The following is a 24,790-nucleotide window of genomic DNA, read 5'->3' as shown; positions in this document are numbered from 1 at the left end:
ACATTCGGGCAGGTGACCAAAATCTTTATCAAAGAAAAACATTTTGAAGAGCATGTGAATGAAGGAAAGTAAAATGAAGACATGGAGAAGTTTAGGGATGATACTTTAGAGTTTAGTTGCTCAGGCAAATGAAGCATGACCACCAATCATGGAGCATTTTAAATTGGGGATACTCAAGAGGTCAGAACTAGGGAGATGAAGCAACATTAATGCAGTTGGGAGCTGAGAGAACATTGCATTGAAATGGAGGAAAAAAATTGGAGTAACTTGAAACTGCTTATTTGGGAGCTAATATAGATCAGTGAGTACAGGGGTGGTGTGTGAAAGTTGGACAGGGTGGCAGAGTTTTGAATGATGTTCAAATGGCAAGTTCTCCCTGTATTCCATGAGATCTAACCTTGCGAATCAGTCTCCCATGGCGAACCTTGTCAAACGCCTTACTGAAGTCCATATAGATCACATCTATTACTCTGCCCTCATCAATCTTCTTTGTTACTTCTTCAAAAAACCCAATCAAGTTTGTGAGACATGATTTCCCACTCACAAAGCCATGTTGACTATCGCGAATCAGTCCTTGCCTTTCCAAATACATGTACATCCTGTCCCTCAGGATTCCCTCCAACATCTTGCCCACCACTGAGGTCAGGCTCACCATCTATAGTTCCCTGGCTTGTCTTTACCACCTTTCTTAAACAGTGGCACCACGTTTGCCAACCTCCAGTCTTCTGGCACCTCACCTGTGACTATCGATGATACAAATATTTCAGCAAGAGGCCCAGCAATCACTTCTCTAGCTTCCTACAGAGTTCTCGACTACACCTGATTTATCCACCTTTAACCGTTTCAAGGCATCTAGCACTTCCTCCTCTGTAATCTGGACATTTTGCAAGATGTCACCATCTATTTCCCTACTGTCTATATCTTCCATATCCTTTTCCACACTAAGTACTGATGCAAAATATTCATTTAGTATCTCCCCCGTTTTCTGTGACTCCACACAAAGGCCGCCTTGCTGATCTTTGAGGGGTCCTATTCTCTCCTTAGTTACACTTTTGTCCTTAATATATTTGTAAAAATCCTTTGGATTCTCCTTAATTGTATTTGCCAATGCTATCTCATGTCCCCGTTTTGCCCTCCTGATTTCCCTCTTAAGTATACTCCTACTTTCTTTATGCTCTTCTATGGATTCACTCGATCTATCCTGTCTGTACCTGACATATGCTTCCTTCTTTTTCTTAACCAAACCCTCAATTTCTTTTTCATCCAGCATTCCCTATACCTACCAGCCTTTCCTTTCACCTTTTCCCTTTCACCCTGACGGGAATATACTTTCTCTGGATTCTTGTTATCTCATTTCTGAAGGCTTCCCATTTTCCAGCCGTCCGTTTACCTGCGAACATCTGCCTCCAGCTTTCGAAAGTTCTTGCCTAATACCGTCAAAATTGGCCTTTCTCCAATTTAGAACTTAAACGTTTAGATCTGGTCTATCCTTTTCCATCACCATTTTAAAACGAATAGAATTATGGTCACTGGCCCCAAAGTGCTCCCCCACTGACACCTCAGTCACCTGCCCTGCCTTATTTCCCAAGTGTAGGTCAAGGTTTGCACCTTCTGTAGTAGGTGCATCCACATACTGAATCAAATTGTCTTGTACATACTTAAGAACTTCCTCTCCATCTAAACCTTTAACACTATGGCAGTCCAAGTTGATGTTTTGAAAGTTAAAATCCCCTACCATAACTACCGTATTATTTTTACAGATAGCTGAGATCTCCTTACAAGTTTGTTTCTCAATTTCCCTCTGGCTATTGGGGGGTCTATAATACAATCCCTTGCAGACAAAGGACGCTTGACAGTCATTTTAAATCAAAGAAACTACTTTGAGAAAGCAAACTCACTACTTGCAGATGCCAACACTTACCACCAAGTGGCGATAGACCCAACCTCACAACGAGAGAACCGAATCAAAGCCCTACTCACAAAACTTCAGAAATCTGGAGCAATAAATAAGACCGACTTCCAATAAATTAAACCAGACAAATCCAACACACCACGCCTCTACGGATTACCCAAAATTCACAAACCAGGAGCCCCCCTCAGACCTGCAGTCTCACTACCCGGAACAACAACTTACAGATTGACCAAGGAGCTACACCAAAGACTAAAACATTTAATCGAAGACTCACTCCACTCCATTCACTCCATCCAAGATTTCCTGAAGACCATCAAAGACACCAAGATAGAAGAGAATGAAATAATGGTCTCCTTTGACATAACAACCCTGTTCACATCCATCAACATCGACCTGGCCAAGGAAACACTGACTACACTATTAGAAGAACCAAAGACACATACACCAAACACCATCAACTTCATCAGCAAGGACAGTATCATCATACTAGTGTACCTATGCCTTACCACCCACTTCATCTTCAACAACAAAACCCCCGGAAAAACCAATGGAACACCCATGGTATCTCCAATATCAGGGTTCTTAGCAGAGGCAGTAATGCAGAGACTTGAACAAACAGCTCTGCCAACCATCCAACCCAAACTTTGGGTCCGCTACGTGGATGACACCTTCATCATTACTAAATGAAACAAATTAGGTGAAACCTTCAAGACCATCAATAATGCCCTTACTGGCATAAAATCCACTAAAGAGGAGGAAAACAACAACAAATTGCCATTCCTAGATGTTGCAGAAGACCGACAGGCAATGGGGAACTTTAAACCAGCGTCAACTGGAAAACAACACATATGAACCAAATACCAAACTAGAGAAGCAATCATCCCAACATCCAGAAACAAAGCTGCATTCGAAGATTATTTCATTGAGCCACCACACACTGCAGCACAGAGGAACTACGAAGAGCAGAGGAAAATCACCTACACATTGTATTCAAACAGAACGGGTACCCAATGAACACAGTCCGCCGATTTCTCAGCAATAAACCCAAACAAGCAGACAAAACACATCCAGAAAACCTAGTCGCTCTCCCCTACATCAAAGACATCTTGGAAATGACTGCCAGACTACTCAGACCCTTGGCATCATGGTAGCCCACAAACCCACCAACACACTAAACCAACAGATAATGAACTTGAAAGACCCCACACAGACAACAAGCAAAACTAATGTCATTTACCAAATACCTTGCACGAACTGCATTGGACAAACAGGCAGAAAATTAGCCACCAGCATTCATGAACATCAACTAGGTCATGAACATCACAAAAAGACCAGACCCACTCTCACTAATATCTTTACATACAGATGAGGAAGGACACCACTTAGACTTGGACAACACATCCATCCTAGGACAAGCCAAACAGAGACATGTGCGAGAATTCTGAGAAACATGGCTCTCCAACCGGAACTCTATCAACAAGCACATTCACTTGGATCACATTTACCACCCCCTCAGAAACAGAACAGGAAATGACATCACAGGGAATGACATCACCAACCTAAGGAAACCTGAACTCATAAATAGAAAGTGGGCCATCCCTAGGTGCTACACCAGAGGCTCGCTGATGATGTTACCTAGCACGATGATGAAATGTCTGAAAACGTACCTTTCACCTCAGCGAGCAGACTTATACCCAGAACCTCAACCTGAATGACAAATCTTCTCAAAACTCAATAAAACAAGTGTTTTGACCCTTTAGATGGAGAGAGCCATGTCAGAGCTGCCCAGGTTAAATCTGGAAACAGGTCTGCTGTCACAACGGTTCCTGGTTTTGCTAAAAGACTTCTGATATGCCTTTAATATTTGACCACTTCATCGAGCACGCTGAATAGTCAGAGCTGTGATTTAAGCAAGGCAACAAGGGATGTGGTGTCACAGTAGTGTTGTCACTGGAATAATAAGCCAGTACACCAAACCGGTGTTCTGAGGACAGGACTTTGAATCCCAACATGGAAAGTGGCGAAATCTAAATTCAATTTAAATTTAAAAACCTGGAATTTAAAAAAAAAGAAGCAAACCTAATAGTGACCTTGCAACCTCTGTCGATTGTTGTAAAAACCCATCTGGTTTACTAATGACCTATAGGGAAGGAAATCTGCCATCCTTACTTGGTCTGGCTTATATGTGACTGCAGACCAGCCAGTAATACTATCATCCCATGATGAAATGAAAAATCATTCCTTTGATTGGTAGACGACCAGTTCCCAAGCTTATTTTCTGCCTGCTCTCAAGGCAAGGTTCGGCTATCTTAGAGTTATAGAATTATACAGTGCAGATGGAGGCCATTCAATCATTGTCTCTGTATCGGCTCCTGAAAGAGCTGCTCAGCTAATCCAAGCCTCCAGCCCTACGTCCAGACCCTCTCAATTCATCGCTTTCAAATATATATCCAGCTAGGTTTTGAAACCTCCTCTAGAATCCACCTCCATCACTCTCCCACACAGCGCATTCCAAATCCTAACAACTCTCTGATTAAAGAAATTTCTCCTCATCTCACTCTTTGCTCTCTTGCTGAATATCTTGAAATTATAACCTCTAGTTATTGACATACCAACTAATGCCATAAAATCCCTATAATATGGAAGCAATCCATTTGGCCCATTGAGTCCACACAACCCTCTGAAGAGCATCACACCCCCTACCCTATCCCAGTGACCCTCCATTTTCCACGGTTAACCTTCCTGGCCTGCACATTCCTGGACACCATGGCCAATCTATCTAACTTATCTTTGAACTGTGGGAGGTCACTTGGAGGAAACCCATGCAGACACTAGGAGAACATGCAAACTCCACACAAACAGTCGTCTGAGGCTGGAATTGAAACCTGGTCCCTGGCACTGTGAGTTAACAGTGCTAACCAGTGAGCCACCATGCCACTCCATAAGGGGATAGGGATGGCAATTTCCTTCTCTCAAAGTCATGAGTGAATCAGATGGGCTTTTGTAGCAATCAATGATAGTTCCACAAACTACCAACACTAACTTCATATCCCAGAATTATGAATTGAAATTAAATTCTAACTGCTGCCAAACACGGATTCAAACCCATATCCCCAAATTATCACTACGCCTCTATCAAAATCAGAGAATGGAATATGCAATCCTGTATCACTTTACATATTGACAGGTGGTCCCAACATGCCTAATGTTCAAAGAGGCATATTTTCTAGGTTCTTGTCCTGGAACCAAAGAAGTGCTGGAAATCCATAGATGCTGTCTGACCTGCTTTGATTTCCATAATTTTTCATTTTTAGTATATTTTCGTGTAAGGTCAATCACTTTGTGGCTGAGGCTACAATAAAGCTAAGGTAAAAGTGCCCTGAATCCTATCAGACCTTCAGCTGATCTTTCAGAGAGTGACGATTGGCTGTGGTTTAACCTGAGGGCTAATCTCAGGCAGGTGGAAAGGTTGAGAAGAAGATGGTAACCTTCATGGTAACCTCAGCCAGTTTGAGAATTCAACTCACAATGTTGGCATCACTCTGCATTGCAAATCAGCTAATTGGCTCCCTTTAATAATGTGATGCAGCATGGTAAATAAGTAGACAATCTGTCTTTTTATTGCAATGTTAATTGAGGAATAAATATTGACCATAATGCTAATGAGAAATCCCCGGTGGTTTATTTAAAGTAATTTGGGATCCTGTATGTCTGCCTAGCAAGGCAGATGGAACGTCCATTTTAAAATCTCATTGGAACAATGGTGTGCCTGACAGTGAAGCACTCCCTCAGTGCTGAGGGACCAACAGATTACATTGCCAGAGCCTTTCTGGTCAGACCTGTGACACAAATAAGATCGGCAAGTCTGTATCTGAGGGGCAGGCCATCAACTCACAAGCTAACTGTGACTGTGCACACCCCCAAAAAATTCAGCACATATTTTCTGGTTTCCAGTTGTGTGATCGTCTGTGCAGATGCAATTGGGTGAAGCAGGAAAGCTGAAGGAGGACAGAAGAAGTCAGATCCTAAATATGGGAACCCCCCTCCTCCCCAACACCAGCCCAAATTAACGCAGTATATAACCTGCATATGAGGTGCCCTGTTGTCTGAGCTATCATTTCACTGAGTGCAATGAACTGATGCATGATGTAATAGTTCTCCAAGACTGTTGTGATCAAGAGTCAGCACTCTTGTTTTCCATCTGTATGTGAGATGAAGGTTAATTGAGGTTAGCTGAGGTGTTTGTTCCAAGCAAAGACTGATACAGTATCAACCATGCTCCAGAATCAAATAAATTGCATAATGATTGAAAGGATGTCAGCCCAGAGGCCCAGCAGTTCTGTGAAGGGAAGATAATGATGCAAAACATGATAATGAAGTCTTTTTTGTTTTTCTGCAATCAATCCTGTAGAGTTCTTTGTGAGGTCCCATGGGTTAGGAAGCAAAGGGCCTGGTAAATGTGTCAGTGTTGATTGTTAAAGATATATTGATACCACAAGTAGCATGTATTACAGAAAAGCTTCACATCAGAGAGTATAATGTGGATTCTAACCACGTCTTGATGGTGCAAATTTCATGTCTTCTTAATTAGCAAAAATCATGAAGTGCAATTTCTCCCTTTGCAGATTGGCATGCCTTATGTGACAAGTGGCCTGGGTCTTTCAGTTTTGGACAGTCTCAGGATGAATTTCTGGGCTGTAGATGGTAACCTAACCTGAACCAAGGCAGTGACTATTTAACTAACTTCAGAGTTGTTGAATTTATAAGAGTTGGGAGGTCATGTTGCAGCTGTACAGAACATCGGCTAGACCACTTTTGGAATATTGTGTGTGATTCTGGTCTCCCTGCTGCAGGAAGGACGTTGTCAAACTTGAAAGGGTTCAGAAAATATTTATGAGATTGTTGCCAGAGTTGGAGAGTTTAAGCGATAGGGAGACGCTGAATAGACTGTTTTCCCTGGAGTGATGGAGGCTGAGGGGGTGACCTTATAAAGGTTTAATAAATTACGAGGGGTATGGAAGAGGTCTTTTCTGCAGGATGAGGAGAACAAAACTATAAGGCATAGATTTAAGGTGAGAGGCGAAAGACTTAGAAGAGACCTGAGGGATAACTTTTTCACACAAAGGGGTGGTGTGTGTATGGAATGAGCTGCCACAGGAAGCGGTGGAGGCTGGTACAATTACAACATTTAAAAGGAATCTGGATGGGTATGTGGATTGGAAGGGTTTAGAAGAATATGAGCCAAGTGCTGGAACAGGGACTAGATATATGTAGGGTATCTGGTCGGCATGGATGAATTGGACCTAAGGGTCTGGTTCCCTGTTGTACTCTCTATGACTCAAAGAAATGAATAATCCATTTGACCTATGTAGCCTACTGTGGTATTCAATGCAATCATGGCTGACTTCATTATGACCTCAACTCCACTTTGCCCTGTGCCCACATACCCCACCCCCATTGAATAACGTTTGCCCTCATTGTAAATCCAGAATCTATCAAACTCTGTCTTGCATATATTCAATGACCAGCCTCTAAGAATTTCTGTGGAAGGAAATTCCGAATATTAACCACCCTCTGTGAGAAGATACTACTCTCCAACTCTGTCTTAAATGGGAGATTCCTTCTTTTGAAACTGCATGCTCCCTAGCTCCAGACTCCCACAAAAGGAGAAACGTCATCTCCCGTCTATAAGACCAACCCTCACTCTTTTAAATACCAAATGCCCAACCTGCTCAGCCTACGCTCATAACACAACCCATTCATTCCAACACTCCTCCAGCAAGCCTTTGAAAGAACTGCTTTCAATGTAAGTACATCCTTCCTTAACTGAGGAGAATGAAACAGCTTCAATGTGGACAGTGTGCAGGACCCATGCAGAGAATAAGTAAAATTAAGATCCAAGTTTGCAATAAATTATTTTAAAATAAAATCACTGCTTTAAGTCCTTCAACAACATAATCCTTCATAAACATAAGCACGTGTGTTGGAGCCCACTTGGAGCCCGCATTCAAACTATGAACTGACTGGCAGCCCATTGTGCTAATGATTGGTCATTGGCACATTCAGTTGTATCATGGCACCGTGCGATGTGGAGAGTTTTATTTTCCCCTCCAACTCTATTTTGATTTAATCCCTATCCTCGCTTTCACTTTTTTGATCACCCAGCATTGCCCTTGTTGAGAAGGGCACTGCTTGTCACTGGCCACTCTGGTGTTTCCTTTCTTCCTGGTGGTGGAATATAAATAAAGGTTTCTGCATTCGTTCTTTACTGTGTCCCACACGTGCACACAAATGACATAGGTGCTGGAGAAAAATAAACACTACCACTGTTAAGCGGTAGTGTGGGGATTATACAATAAAAAAGGAGATTAGAATCTTTTCAGAAAAAAAAGAAACAATATAAGTGGGAATTAGAAAAAGAAGGGTATAATTGTATCATAACAGCCCTCAGGCTTATGTCAACAGACAGGGTGATTATTTCGTTTTTATTCCAAACTGTTAAAGGGCAGGAGATTTAAATGCCTTCATGGCTTGGCAGCTTCAATGAACTTGAAAGTTTTCTTGGCAGTTCCTTTGACAGCTTGATAGTTCCAATGAGCTTAATTATTCAAATAAATTCATTCACTTTCCTCCAGACACCCATGACACCTTTTGACAACTCACCTTTCTCTCTGAAGTGTTTGGTAGGTTTTCTTCATGAATTCTGTGCCACTTAAGCAGGCATTGATAGACATCGAGTGCAGATAAGGAACAATCTCATCGACATGTACACTCAAAGGGAATGAGTGACCTGAACCACCTCTGATGAGACAGCTCATGTGAGAAATAGGAAGAGTCAGAAATGGATGAGATGAACAAGCTAATAGAGCAATCACGCTTTAAATATCCAGCCAATTATTAACCTGATGTTCTCCAGACTTTGTGGGCAAAATGCAACCCACTTCAGCGACACATTTGTTGGCAGCTACAGTGCACCATTCATTACACAAGATGCACCTTTAGTGTCATTTATGTTTGGTTCTGGTTTTTGTTTAATGCTTGCAGTGCTTAAATCTTTCAACTCTTCTTCATCCAAGCTTATTTGCCACTTTTTAAGTCATGCAGCAAATCATCAACATGTTTCCCACTCTCCAGCCCACATTCCTTCAAAGGTGCCAGAGGCAACTGTCTGATAAACTTACACAATCAAAGAACTGAAGAGGCCGGAAATCAGAAATTGCTGGAGAAGCTCAGCAGGTCTGGCAGCATCTGTGGAGAGAAAGCAGAGTGATCTGCTATTTTTGATTGTCTCCCAGCAGCGTTAAATCCAGTCCTCCGAAAACTGATTGCTTAACTGATTAAGAAAGCCAGCTGCAGGTTTTTTTTTGGTGACATTTTAGCTTGAGGCCATAGTCATTTGTCAATGTTTTTTTTAACCCAGTACCAATGTGTCTTGTTTTTAAAACATGGAACTGTAATTGCAAGCAAAGCATGGAATTCAATAGCGGTTGAATGGCTAATATTCTGAGCCTGTACCCATCGCACTCTGAAATATGTAGATTCTTGTCACAAGTTGTTATACAGACTGTAAAGGCTTCCCTGCAAGAATTCAGAATGTGGATCAACCCTAGCAGATCCCAACCAGACTGACTTATTGAGTATTGGAGTTGGGACTACTTCCTGCAGCTCTCCAGGGCACATTTGGTGAGGCCACATTTGGAGTACCACGTGCAGTTCTGATCGCCCTATTTTCGAAAGGGTAGTATTAAGTTCGGAAGAGTGCAACAAAGATTTACTAGGATACTACCTGGACTGGAAGGTTTGAGATCTAAGGAGAAGGTGGATAGGCTGAGACCTTTTCCTTGGAACATAGGAGACTGAGGGACTGACCTTCAAGAGATCTATAAAATTATGAGAGGCGTAGATAAGGTAGATAGCCAACAGCTTTTTCCCATGGCAGGGGAGTCTAAAACAAGCATGCATAGGTTTAAGGTGAGAAGAGAGATACAAAAGGGTTCAGAGAGGCAATTTTTTTCACACAGAGGGTGGTGAGTGTCTGGAACAGGCTGCCAGAGGTAGTGGCAGAAGTGCATATAATTTTGTCATTTAAGAAACATTTGGACAGACACAAGGATGGGATGGGGATGGAGGGATATGGACCAAACGCAGGCAAGTGGGACTAGACTAATTGTGAAAACTGGACAGTATGGACAGGTTGGGCCGAAGGGCCTGTTTTCATGCTGTAGACCTCCATGAATCTATGATTCTGTTCAGATTCAGAAATGAGATTATTTGTTTTCCCAGTTGACTTTATTTTGAGGAACTACTTTCCATAAAGGAAGCTCAGAGAGGGTACAGGCCGACACTGACTGGAGTTTAGAAGAATAAAAGGTGAAAGGTATGAGATCCTAGAGGACTTGATTGGGTGCAAGGTGTTCCTTGATAGGGTGGAATATGTTCCTTGATCGAGTGGAACATGTTCCTTGATAGAGTAGAAGGTGTTTCTTCTTGTGAGGGAGACTAGAGCTAGAGGGCACAGTTTAAGAATAAGGGGCTATTCTCTTTCAGATGGAGATGAGGGTAAATCTTTCCTGTCGGGGTTTTCTTTAGAAAAGTTTTGAAAAAGTGGTTTTGTCAAATTTTCTCCTCAGAAAATAGTAGATTCCAATTGAATGTATTCATCTCTTTTCCACTCATTAAGGTAATGTAGGCTGGCTAGGCCAGTATTTATTGCCCATCCTTAATTCCACAGAGGACAGTTAAGAGTCAACCACATTGCTGTGGGTCTGGAGTCACATGTAGGTCAGACCAGGTAAGGATGGCATTTTCCTTCCCTGAAGGACTTTAGTGAATCAGATGGGTTTTTCCAACAATCAACAATGGATTCATGGTCAGCATTAGACTCTTAATTCCAGATATTTAAAAGAAAATTAATTTAAATTCCACCATTTGCTGTGATTGGATTTGAACCCAGATCCCCAGGAGATCATCAAGGTTTTAGGATTAGTAATTGTACCACTAGGCCTCTGCATGATAGATTTTTGAAGCTTCAGTTCTGGCAATTGGAGATGCTGAGGCCTTTTTTTTCTGAGAGGAGGAAGCTCAGAGGAGATTTGATAAAAGTTTATAAAGTCTTGGAGGGGGGTGGGCGGTATGGACAGAATGGACAGGGATAGAACTGTTTCCACTCGTGAAAGGATCAAAAATGAGAGGGCACAGATTTAAAGTACTTTACAGAAAAAGGAAACATGATAACAGAAAAATATTTATCATGCAGTGAGTGGTTGAGATAGGGAATGCTGGAAGTGTTTAACAGATTCAGTCAAGAGTGTATTAGATAATATTTTAAATAGAAATATGCAGAGTTATGGGGAAAAGGCAAAAGATTCATCAATGTGGTCAATTCTTACCTGCCCTCTGGGCAATTAGGGATGGGCAATAAATGCTGGCCTTGTCAATGACAGCCACACCCTGTAAATGACTATATATTAATTTGAAAACAATTGACATTAGTGCAAACATGATGGGTTGCGTGGACTTTTTCTTATTCATAGGATGAAGGTGTTGCAGGCTGGGTCAGTATTTATTGCCCATCCTGAATTATCCAGAGAGCCATTAAGAGTCAACTACATTACTATGGGCCTGGAGTCACAGGTTGGCCTGACCAGGAGAGGATAGCAGATTTCCTTCCCTAAAGGACATTAGTGAACCAGATGTGTTTTTCATCCAACAATCAACTCATGGCTGTCATTAGACTCTTAATTCCAAATTTTTATTGAATTAAAATTCCACCACCTGCTTTGGGCTTTGAACCTGGCTCCTCAAGCCCATATCCAATTCCATTTTAAAATTATTTATGAAATCAACCAACACCACCTTTTATAGAAAGGTATTCCAAATGTAGTATTTCAGTCAGAATCATAAGGTAGAGGCCAATTAGATTTCCACTTCCATAAGTCCTAAAATCTTCAGGAGAGAAGGGGCAATAAAATGGGAATCTGATTATCGAATCACTATTTTGTTGCAACTATGGCTTATGGTTCTTTTACATTAATTTGTGAGAGCTTTGAAAGAAAGGTTTACTCTGAAATCCAGTTTCCATTTGTCTAGTAAATTAACCTCAACACACAAAAATGTGTCACCATAATACCCATTGTCCTATTGATATATACTGTTTACAACGTGCTTATATTTTTCAAAGCAGGAGATTTTTTAAAGAAGTCCTTGGAGGGAATGTTTTTCACGACCTAACTTGGTTGGGTTTGTAGCAGCATGTATAATTGTGTGTGTGTGCTTTGAAATTCATTTGATTTGTTCCCAGGAAGTGGGCCTCACTGAATAAAAGAAACGAAAGAACTGCGGATGCTGTAAATCAGAAACAAAAACAGAAATTGCTGGAAAAGCTCAGCAGGCTCTGTCAGCATCTGTGGAGAGAAATCAGAGTTAACATTTCAGTGCCCCTTCCTCAGAACTGGGCCTCACAGGTTGGGTCAGCATGGATTGCCTATACCCTTGTGGAAGTAGTGGAGAACTGTCTTCATGAACCACTGCAGAGTGCCACAAGCCTTGTTTAACACAAACTGTCCATTTTTCTATTGTTTCCTCTCTTGATAACTGTCTTATTGTTTTTGATTCTTCCCCCTCCAAGGTCCCAGCACAACCTGCCAAGAAGACTCATGCATGAACTATGGGATCTGCATCCAACAGTGGGAGGGGTACACATGTGACTGCTCCATGACTTCATACAGTGGCAGTCAGTGCAATGACCGTAAGTAAATGGTTTCTCTTCATAGTTCCTCCTTTGCTGTCTGAGCTCATTGTGCCTTTATGAAATGCTTTCTCAGTGGTTCGTTATAACAGGTTGGGGGCAGAAGCAGCAGGCTAACTCTGAGGTCTTGGATGTGCTTGGTAACTGAAGGTGGAAAGTGAGAGGGTTTTCTGACATGGTTTTGGGTTTTCTGGTGATTTGACGGTAGATTGTGCATTGTCAGACATTAATGTTGTCACTGTTTTCTGACTGAATCGGTCTTCGTGTTGTCCACTAAGCAGTCTTACCTCAACACAATGAGTAACTAAAAGAAGTCATAGTTCTCTGATTGGAGTGTATATTTCTTGGATTTTACAACTAAATTTCTGCCAGAATATCTATCTGAGGAAGTTAGAAAGGGTGAGGTACAACGCAGCCTGTGATTTTCCTGATATAAAGGGCTTGGAAATATCCATCAGATCCTGCCACCTTTGCATAAGTGAAGTGCTCCCACAGCATCTTAGCAAAACAACTTTGGGAAATGGGCAGCCTCTGTTCATCTACTCGGCTTGATTGGAATCTGAAATCAGACAGAAAGCGTCTGTGTTTTAATCTAAGGTTCGGAGGAAGGAAGCACTCGTGAAACTTGAATCTATTTTTCTGCTTTGGAGCGTTGATGGACTTAGAACCCAGATAAAGATTGCCTCTGGGGCAGCCAGTCCCTTCTCGTGATTATCAATCAGAAGGAGGCAGTAGTGAAAATCCCAAATATCACCCTTGTGCGGAAATGGTAACTTGGTCTTCACTCAAAAGTTAATGTATCCAATACAGTACTGGGGCTGGGGAGGGTTTGGGTGCTGGTTGCAGCCTGTTCTGTTTTGACTGTTGTTCACAAATGACTAGGATTAGATCCAGATTTGAGCTCTCAGTCCATTCACACTCTGAATGCTTCCTCCTCATGGCTGATCCAAATAACTAGTGCATATTTTCTCATTGCCACCTGTAATATGGAGGTGTGATCAGTTTGGATTCCTCACACTTTCACCTGGGAGTTTGCAATGGTCGGGAGAACAGGTGGATATTCACAATGCCCATCCTGTGTTGCCTTGATTATTTTAATGTTGCATATTTAACAAAATATGTTGGACAATATTACTCATTACGGCCTAAGCATACAAGGATTTTACTTCAGCCGTTGAGAAAAGAGGAAGAATTGAATCCTTCGAAGGTAGGTCTTGTTCATGTTCCTCCACTGCAAGTGTTACTCATGTCAGGATGAGATGCATTTTATGTTCAGAGTTGCTGAAGAGAAGTGTTGCAGGATGCAGCACTGCAAATGTGTTTCACTAAAGTTGGCCTGGTTGAATTTTTGCATTGGAGATGGCTTAAGGACTCCATCAGCTGGAAGATCTTCACACACTTTTATACAGCTCTGTCTGATAATGACTACCACAGGATGGTAACATAGATAAATCCCATTGGAATGTGTAAGTTTGTTCTGTACATCAGCCTCATCATGGTCACCGCCGAAGAGAATGGAATGGGATTCTGTGTGGGCTCAAATTGCATAGATAGGCTTGGAATTCCCCTTGGACCTCTCTCAAAGTATTTTGCTACAAATTCTGTAGCTTATCAAATGGATTCATTAAAGTAAGAAATATGTGTCTTTCTTACTGTACAGCATGATTTCCACTTTATTGTTTCTGTCCCATGCAAGATGTCTTCTATTACAACCCCATATTGTGTGGTGGTGATGTTTATACTGCTCAACCCTGGATAAAATGTGCATGGTGAGATGGGAGAGATGTTGTTGTTCCTGTTTACCATTCTTTGAGAAAGGTGAAGGATGGCTTGGCTAATGTAGAGTGTCTCGATGATGTCAAAAGGTGTTCTCTGAGGCATGCAGGCCAATGAGGAAAGGAGATGTGTCCATACCTACAGGCATAGTTTTCTCAGTTTGTGAGTACACTGTCTATACAGTCAGTTCTGCTATAACATGGTAGTTCTGTTCTCATGCAACCCCATGTTATAAGAAAATTGTAGCACCATTTAAACTAATGGGGTCAGAATTGCATTATAACCAATACACGCTTTAAAGGTTTGTGCTTTAGAAACAGTGTCCCCAATTTGTCAATCATGCTTTAGCGAATTTGCCTTAACAAACGCACGTTATAAAAGAACAACTTGGACTGCATGAATTGGCATAAGCCAATGCAAAATCTCATGCAAACACATTCACTCAGTCACTTATTCTTTTGTTATCCTCTTTGAGAGGTGGATCAAAAGCCAATCGATAGCTCGCAACCAAACCTTTATGATTTTCCGTCATGAGATGTCACAGGGCCTTCCAAGACACGTAGTTCTACTCCCATGAACTGCAAGTCAGCCACTACCGCCTTGTTCGGCCTGGTTTTCACCATTTGTCAGGCCCAGCTATGGCCTCATCTTAAATAATATCTCTGCCCCATTGCAATGCTAACCCTTGAGAGTTGCCCATTAGCCTGGCGTTTCTTTTTGTCAGTGTTCAGGCTAAGGCTCTTGACTTGGCGCAGAGTTAATTCAGCACTTCTCTGCTTTTGCCCATGGGTATTTAGTAACCATCCCTGGCCTGAGACATTTCCCAGCCTAATTATCGAATCCGATGTGACAAGGCTAGCTTGTCCTTCCTGGATCTTCCAGCAAGTGGTATGATGTTCGGGTGCTAAATCCTGGTCCTTGACAGTGAATGATGGGAGGACAAGTGAAGAGAGATAGAGAAAATCAACAGGGCCATTCTACACGTTGCCTCTGGTAAGTATTGATCAGGAATGGCACTTGGTCAGAGGGTTGGGTGACAGTTTCTGTGATGACAGTGATGAACAAAATATAGATGGACAAGGAGGAATTTAGAGAATGGAAGAAGACAAAACAAACTTTGCTTCAGCAAAATGTTAAATCTGCTCCAACTCCCATTTCTGTTTTTAACATGAGTTACAGGGAAGAAAATCAGGCTTGCACTATGATATCTGTATCCATAAAAACTTGCTTTATGTTCTAGATGTCTATGAAATAACAGAAGAAAGGGAAGCTTTCTGTTTGCTGGTGTTAGGGAGTGTGTTCAGTGAGATGCAGTAATGACAGTCCAATGGGTAAGGGGAATGTTCCAGAAGCATCTTGTTCTTTGGTTGACTGGAAGATCTTTTCACACAATGGTAGTGACTCCATCTCTCTGAGCCAGAGACTTGGGTTCAAGTCCCACCTGCTCCAGTGGTATGTAATAATATCCCTGAGCAGGTGGACTAGCAAATATTTACACCTGAGTGAAAATGTTGGTGGAATGATTGGAGAGAGAGAGAAATTGAGCTGTTCCTGTCTCTTGGATCTCCGACAATCTGTGACTTTCGTCCTGTCTGTTTGGAAAGCACGTGGACCCATTTCAGCCCCTCTCCATGGTAACACATTGGAGATCTGGAGTTCTGGGTAGGGAGGTGACTTTTAAAGGAGACTCCCCATTACTCCACACCACTAGCTTTCTCTATACCAGCAAAACACGGTGCTAATGCTCCCATTGCTTCACAGAGTACCTCCGGCCATGGTCAATGTTGCAGTCTGTGTCTGACAAAAAAGCAATGAATTGTGCAGTTCTTGGTAGTTGGCTTGCATGAAGTAATCTCCCTGACGTCTATACCCAGAAGCTAACAAAGGGGAAAAGGAGATAGGAAGGATTTTGTAACATACTGCTTGCCTGGTGTTCTGATGGAATACGCTGCTGAAAGTGGAAGCAGCTAGAATTCCCATTGCTAGTCACCAGCACTAAAACAGTCTGTGTTCATTTATGTATCTATCCTGTGCCAAATACTTATCAGATTTGTGTATGAAAGCTTCAGCAAGAAAAAGATTAAATCGTATTTCCAACACAATGACAGCTAATTTCCTGGAACAGCTAAAACGCTCTTTAAAATTCCACCAGGGAAGAGATGTGGGGAGGCAAGAGAAAAACAAAATGACTCACAAAGTGCAAAGAGAAGTTATGAGTGTTGCTGTAATTGTCTAGTGTACTGTCAAAATGTGAGATGGTGCACTTTGGGAGGATAAGCACACCAAGTATGCTAGGACCATGATTGTAATAACTGTGCATTTAAAAATATTAATGAATGAGAAGCATTACTGGGAATGGTGATAAACTGAAAAACGTGACACACATACTAGTCAGCATGGACAAGTTGGACCGAAGTGTCTGTTTCCATGCTGTACATCTCTATGACTCTAGGACTGTAAGTGAGAATAGGACCCTGGGGAATACAGAGGATCAGAGGGACTTTGATGTGGGTGTCTACAGATTCTTAAAGGCAGTGGGAAAGCGGTATCAAGTGGACAAGATGATGTATGGGATACTTGCCTTATTAATCAAAGTATTGAATACAAGAACAAGGGAGTTGTGGTGATAAGGTATATAATTTTAGTCTTGTCTTAATTTTTAAATTATCAACTGCTGGAGACTGAGTGTAGCTTTTCATATTGTTATTTTATTCAAGCAACACAAGGGGAGATCTGCCTCAGTTATTGGAACAAATCTTCCATGGCACTTGAAATGCCATAGCAGAGAAGACAACAGACCTAGTGCTGGAAAACGGGGTTAGAATAGATTGATGATTGATGACAGGCATGGGCATGATGGGCCGAATAGCCTTTATTGGGCTATAAAAAAATCTATGATTCTCTCTATGATTATCATTATACTGTTAGCATTTAATTATATACATTCGAATTTTCCTTTATTGACTACAAATAGACTAATGTCCAACCAGGTTAATGCGGTACGGTCTCCTTCACCCATTCCAGGAAGTAAACAGTTAATTTTGCCCTAGATGTGGCTGTCACCTCTTTATCAGTGTCTGTCCTACACTGTTTCCTCCCAAGGCTGTCTTTATTTGTTTTTCTTCACACTGTCTCTTGTTTATACAAGTAGCTACAGATATCCTACTGGCAGAAGCCTCTGAGCTGTTTTAGTGCGGCAATATCATTTATCCCTTCAGCTTAAAATCTAGATATTCCCCCTGTCAGTTAGTTCGGGCATAACTGGAGTACTCGCATGGAAGGATGTGATTGCACTGGAGGAAATTCACCAGGATGGTGCCCAGCTAAAGCAGTTCAGCTTTGAACAGAGTTGGGTGGGCTGGAGGTGTTCTCCTGAAAGCAGAGAGGGCTGAGGTTAGGGGGTGGGGAGGGGGCAGGGGGATCAGACAGACAGAAATGTCTTCCCTTAGCAGAAGGGTCAATAACCAGGGGCACAGCTATAAGATAAGGAGCACAAGATTTAGAGGGGATTTGAGGAAAATTATTTTTACTGAGATGGTGTAGGATCCTGAACTCACTGCCTATAAGAATGGAACCATCATGTAGTTTAAGTAATATGGGGAAGAGCACTTAAAATGCTATAACATAGAAGGCTACAGTCCAAGTTCTGGAAGACGGGATTAAAATAGATAAATGTTCGATGACAGGCATGGGCACAATGGGCCGAATAGCCTTGATTGAGCTGTAAAAACTCTATAATTCTCTCTCTGACTCAATGACCCAATACCTATAGCTATAATGTGTTCCCCCACGAGGCGTTGGATCCTCAAAGTGTTCCTCTTCCACCCACAGGGTAAATTGTAAGTAAAGTCGGAGAGTAAGAAGGGGCTAAGCTGTATAGCTCTGCATTGCTTCATTTTCTGACTGAGTAACATCACATCACGTGTCTTGTTGGAATGCCTTGAGAAGCCTCAAGTTTCACTTTGTCCCTTCTCCTTGTGCCTGATGCACTTACGCAGACATTAAGGGGATGTGGTCTTGCGATTAAATCTGACCATGTATGGATAGGGGTTGGTCAGGGTGTTGTGGGCATGGGGCTGTAACATGCCATAGCAGAGAAGGCTACAAGACAAGTGCTGGAAAACGGGGTTAGAATAGATAGATGTTCAATGACAGGCATGGGCATGATGGGCTGAATAGCCTTTACTAGGCTATAAAAAAAAACCCTGAAGGGGCCCTGCAGAGTGAAGACAGGGAGGAAGTCACCTTGTTGAAATAAATGGAACCACCTTGATGACAGGACAGACTGAATGGTGGACTGGAATGGACGAAGGAAAGTCAACGATTGAAGTCAAGCACACCACTGTGCTGAGAAATTAAAGAGACATCAGATTGAGAGCTTATTCTGATCCATTGACTGCTTAGCATTTGTACTGAGTAGACAAGCAGGAGGCTGGAAGAACACAGCAAGCCAGGCTGTTTGGGGATAACCCTTCTTTAGGAATGGAGGTGGGTGTGCGGGGAACTGCAGATAAAGAGTGGGGGGATGATTTGGGTGGGGAGAGAGGTGGAATGGTGAGATGGTGGTTGGTAGGTGAACACAGGTGAGGGGTACGACCTGATAGGTTGATGGGAGGATGAATCCAGTTGTTAGCTGGATGGAAGGGTCATTACGAGGGAAGACGAGGGGCTGGAAAGGCAGTCGGGGGATGGGTGGGAAGGTTACTTAAAACTGGAGAACTCAATGTTGAGTCCTCCGGGCTGTAGGCTACCCAGGTAAAATCCTGGAGAGTGTTACTGAACAAAGAGACAAGTGACTCCACTCCTTAAAAGTGGAGTCGCTGGTAGATAGAAAAGGGCATTTCATATGCTTTCCTTTATTGGTCAATGCATAGAGTATAAGGAGTTGGGAGATCATGTTGAGGCTGTTCAGGACATTGGTCAGGCCACTTTTGGAACAGTGTGTGCAATGCTGGTCTACCTTCTATCGGAAAAATGTTGTGAAACTTGAGAGGATTCAGAAAATATTTGCAAGGATATTGCCAGCGTTGGAGGATTTGAGCTATCGGGTAAAGCTGAATAGGCTGGAGCTGTTTTCCCTGGAGCGTCAGAGGCTGAGGAGTGACCTAATAGAAGTATATAAAATCATGAGGGGCATGGATAGGGTAAACAGACAAAGTCCTTTCCCTGGGTTGGGGAACTAGAGGCCATAGGTTCAAGGTGAGAGGGGAAATGTTTAAAAGGGGCTTAAGGGGCAACTTTTTGGTGCAGAGGATGGTACAGGTATGGAATGAGCTGCCAGAGGAAGTGTTGGAGGCTGATACAATTATAACATTTAAAAGGCATCTGGATAGGTATAGGAATAGGAAGGGTTTGGAGGGATATGGGTCAGGTGCTGGCAAATGGGACTAGTTTAGGTTGGGATATCTGGTCAACATGGAGGAGTTGGACTGAAGGGTTTCCATGCTGTACATCTCAATGACTCCATCACTACCTCACTCTTCTGCCCATTTCCCCACTAAACCATGCCCCCCCCACCCTTTATCTGCAGTTCCCCAACCCCCAGTCCTGAAGAAGGGTCATACCCGAAAAATTGACTTCTCCACCTCCAGACGCTGCCTGACCTGCTGTGTTCTTCCAGCCTTCTGCTTGTCTCCTTTGGATTCCAGCATCTGCAGTTCCTTTTGTCTCTAGCACTTGTGCTTCTCAACAATCGAATCAAATTGATGAGTAAAGAATGCTAACCATATGTATGTATGCAACAGTAGTTGCATCTTCCCCTGAAAATAGGATGGGAATGTCTTAATGTGAGCAATCTTGATTGTATGATCAAAAGATAATTAAAATGGGGAAAGAATATCCAGTTGCAATTCGCAAGAGTATCTATAGACATGGAGTCGATGGGAGTGTAAGTATTTTGAGCTTCACCTCATGGCGCATCATGCATTGGTTGTAAAAGTTGTTCCTACTTTACCGAGGGCTGGATCAGAGATGGACTCATTGTTGTACTGAAAATGAGGGGTTGGGATATCTGGTCAACATGGAGGAGTTGGACTGAAGGGTTTCCATGCTGTACATCTCAATGACTCCATCACTACCTCACTCTTCTGCCCATTTCCCCACTAAACCATGCCCCCCCCACCCTTTATCTGCAGTTCCCCAACCCCCAGTCCTGAAGAAGGGTCATACCCAAAAAATTGACTTCTCCACCTCCAGACGCTGCCTGACTTGCTGTGTTCTTCCAGCCTTCTGCTTGTCTCCTTCGTATTCCAGCATCTGCAGTTTCTTTTGTCTCTAGCACTTCTGCTTCTCAACAATCAAATCAAATTGATGAGTAAAGAATGCTGACCATATGTATGTAAGCAACAGTAGTTGCACCTTCCCCTGTAAATAGGATGGGAATGTCTTAATGTGAGCAATCTTGATTGTATGATCAAAAGATAATTAAAATGGAGAAAGAATATCCAGTTAGCAATTCGCAAGAGTATCTATAGACATGGAGTCGATGGGAGTGTAAGTATTTTGAGCTTCACCTCATGGCGCATCATGCATTTGTTGTAAAAGTTGTTCCTACTTTACCGAGGGCTGGATCGGGGATGGACTCATTGTTGTACTGCCCAAGGAAAGATCTACTCAGGCATTTCCTTTGGATTCTCTGCACAAAATAACTCTGCAAATCTAGGCTCGTCACAAGTCTTTAAGGGACTCAACAGGGTCAATCTTGAGAGGTTGTTTCCCCTTGTGGGAGATCAGGGCGCATAATCTCAGAATACGAAGATGTCCATTTAAGACAGAGATGAGGACGAATTTCTTCTCTTGAAGTGTCATAAATCTGTGGAATTCTTTATCACAAAGAGCTACTGAGGCTGGGTTATTAAGTATATTCAAAGCTGAGATAGAGGCAGGGAAGTGGATTTGTGGATTATCAGATTAGTCATGATCTCACAGAGTGGGGGAGCAGTCTGGATGAGCTGAATGGTCCGTGTTGGATTCAATGTCTTAATACTGCTTAGTGACCCACTGTGGTTACAGGTCATTTACAAATTTCCATACACAAAACCTGCCAGTTCCAGGCTAAGTCACTATTTCAAAGTTTGGGTGAAGATTTGTAGCTCGGGTGCTCGTTGTTGTGGTTCTGTTCGCCGAGCTGGAAATTTTTGTTGCAAATGTTTCATCCCCTGTCTAGGTGACATCCTCAGTGCTTGGGAGCCTCCTTTGAAGCACTTCTGTGGTGTTTTCTCCAGCATTTGTTGTGGCCTGTCCCTGCCGCTTCCGGTTGTCAGTTTCAGCTGTCCGCTGTAGTGGCCGGTATATTGGGTCCAGGTCGATGTGTTTGTGGATGAGTGCCATGCTTCTAGGAATTCCCTGGCTGTTCTTTGTTTGGCTTGCCCTATAATGGTAGTGTTGTCCCAGTCGAATTCATGTTGCTTGTCGTCTGCGTGTGTGGCTACTAAGGATAGCTGGTCGTGGCGTTTTGTGGCTAGTTGATAAGTCACTATTTTTTTAATGACAAGGTCCAAACATTAAATTCTTGGTGTGAGTGCTGGCACGAGTTTGCATGCGCGTGTGTGTGGGGGGGGGGGAGGTGGATACCACTTTGGGAAAAAGGGAGAGCAGGAAAAACTGAGAACTGAATCCATCCTTCCATAATACAAGCACACTCTTTCTTGTCTGACAGACTAACTTGCTTTTCGGGACAGCTCATGAATAAGAAGTATGGGAAACGCGGACTTGGTAAAACAATTAACCCACTGCCTGACCCCAGCTGAAATTACACCAGTGCTAGCATCCTTTCAAAGAAGGCAGTTGAAAAATATCACTTTCCGAGGTTGCTTCAGGCTTTTCAGTCAAGAATAGGGGGGATTTCAAAGGTAAAATTATGAATGACATGGGAAAAAATGGAACATTGCTTCAAATTAAATTGCGATAATGGAACTTTGGGGCACTGGCTCAAATTAGCATGAGACAAGCTTAAGGTGTCAGGAGGATCTTCACGAATAGCGTGATCAAAATGTGAAAAGGTTTCCCAGGCTGAATATTGGTTGTTAAAGCCATCCGATCATTCAAGAAACAGCTGACTGGCAGAACAAAAGCCGTTGTTCTGGATAACTTAAAGGCGCATCGCCTCTGACAGCCTTCCTCACCCGTTACTTCCTTGTACAATGAGGTGTTCTGCAATACAAAGTCATCAAGTGAATGCAGGAAGTAAAAGTGCACCTTCAGATTGACCTCAGCATTCCACGCCCACCTCCTCTTCTTGTAGCATCTAGTTCACATAGTCACAGCATTGTTATTGCCACAGAAGGATGCCATTTAGCCCATCGAGTCTGCATCAGTTCTATCAGTAGTGTCAATCTCCTGCCTTTCCCCCATCTCCTGTGGGAAGTGATGTCTCATGGTATTGTTTTAAGAATATCAACCCAGACACCCAGGTAATGTTCTGGGAACTTGGGTACAGATCCCATCATAGCAGATTAATTTTTTTTAATCCAGAGATAATCACTGCAGTGTGAAAGGAGGCCATTTGGCCCATTGAGTCCACACTGTCCCTTTGAAAAGCCAACCACCTTGATGTGGGTCTAGAGTCACATGTAGACCAGACCCAGTAAGGATGGCAGTTTCCCCTCCCAAAAGATCATTAGTGAACCAGGTGAGTTTTCCCCCAACAATCAGCAATGGTTTCATGCTCATCATTGGACTCTTAATACCAGATATTTATCAAGTTCTGTCTCCTTCCATGGTCGGATTCAAACCTGGGTCCTCAGAACATTATCTGAGCCCTGGGGGCTAACAGTCCAGCGATAAGAATGGCGGCTTCCCTCCCAAAAGGACATTAGTGAACCTGGTGGGTTTTTCCAACAATCAACAATGGATTCATGGTCATCATTAGACTCTTAATCCCAGATTTATTTTTAAATTGAATTAAAATTCTGCCATCTGCCACAGTGGGATTCAAACCTGGGTTCCCAGGACATTAGTTTGGTCTTTGGGTGAACAGCCCACTGTTAATACCACTAGGCCATTGCCTCTCCCATTGCTCAAAGTGATGCACTATTCTCAATCAGCTGCCTTGTATCATTTTAGCATAATATTCAACCAACTACTCGTTCTCTGATTTTCTACACCCCTTTATTTCTTTCTCTTTCAAACCTCATAGCAGCAATAACAATGGCTTTTAGGTAACCAACATGTATGATTACATAAGTGCCAGGATATTAAATCAGCTCCCACCTCTTGCACCCTCACAATTTTAATTATCTCTTTAATTATGGCTTAAGATGAAACTCTGGAACTCTTTTTCCAAACCCTTGTACTCCACATCTCTCTTCACCCCTTCACAAAGCTCCTTAAAACTAATTGCATTGACTGAGTTCAAAATTGACAATTTTCCGGTCCCTCATCCAGATATCTCCTGGGTTTAAGTGATATAGGGTTTAGTTAGAGTAGATGGGGCAAATCAGTTGGCTGGAATGTCAGTAACCATGTGACAAAGATTCAAGATAACTGGCAAAAGGACTGAAAGGGAAATGAGAAGTGTTTTAATGCAGTGTGTTCTTATACAATGCCTGAAAGGGTGATGGCAGTGAATTGAACACTAATTTTCAAAAAAGAATTAGACATGTACTTGAAAAGGGAAAGGAGGTTACTCAGATTGACAGCGCAAAGGGGTTGAATTAACATTGATTGACTGACAGCTGCAACTGTGCACGATAATTCAGGCTCTGCCATAGTACATTAACTCCTGCAGGCTTGTTAACTGATGATGTAATTAGCAACTTACAGCTAAAATCAAACTTTTTAATTCATTGACAGAACCAAATATTTCCTCTACGTTACCTTGATATCAGATCAGTTTTAGGTTAGATTACTTACAGTGTGGAAACAGGCCCTTTGGCCAAGCAAGTCCACACCGACCCTCCAAAGAGCAACCCACCCAGACCCATTCCCCTACATTTACCTCTTCACCTAACACTACGAGCCTTTAGCATGGCCAATTCACCTAACCTGCACATCTTTGGACTGTGGGAGGAAACCAGAGCACCTGTAGGAAACCCACGCAGACACGGGGAGAATATGCAAACTCCACACAGACAGTTGCCCAAGACGGGAATTGAACCTGGGTCTCTGGTGCTGTGAGGCAGTAGTGCTAACCACTGTTCCTTGGGTCCTAGCTTTTAGAGTTATAGAGATGTACAGCATGGAAACAGACCCTTTGGTCCAACCCGACCAGATATCCTAACCCAAGCTAGTCCCACCTGCCAGCACCCAGCCCATATCCCTCCAAACCCTTCCTATTCATATACCCATCCAAATGCCTCTTAAATGTTGCAATTGTACCAGCCTCCGCCACATCCTCTGGCAGCTCATTCCATACA

At 42.6% G+C, this 24,790-nt stretch overlaps 1 protein-coding gene across 38 annotated transcripts in view; it reads left to right on the top strand.

The window, feature by feature from the left end:
• nrxn3a (neurexin 3a) overlaps positions 1 to 24,790 on the top strand; it is a 2,002,176-nt gene that overhangs the window by 938,645 nt on the left and 1,038,741 nt on the right. For all 38 annotated transcript variants that reach the window (XR_006312691.1, XR_006312690.1, XR_006312692.1 and 35 more), the window contains one exon: positions 12,540 to 12,659. Coding sequence is in view for 35 of the 38 variants with exons in the window: in XM_043697017.1 (XP_043552952.1) it covers positions 12,540 to 12,659 (120 nt within the window). In the remaining 3 variants the exon portion in view is untranslated. The remainder of the gene's footprint in view (positions 1 to 12,539; positions 12,660 to 24,790) is intronic.

This window comes from Chiloscyllium plagiosum, chromosome 10, assembly GCF_004010195.1.
Source record: "Chiloscyllium plagiosum isolate BGI_BamShark_2017 chromosome 10, ASM401019v2, whole genome shotgun sequence".
In the NCBI taxonomy this organism is placed as follows: Eukaryota; Metazoa; Chordata; class Chondrichthyes; order Orectolobiformes; family Hemiscylliidae; genus Chiloscyllium; species Chiloscyllium plagiosum.
Note: the sequence above shows the minus strand (reverse complement) of the source record. Positions and strands in the feature narration are given on the sequence as shown.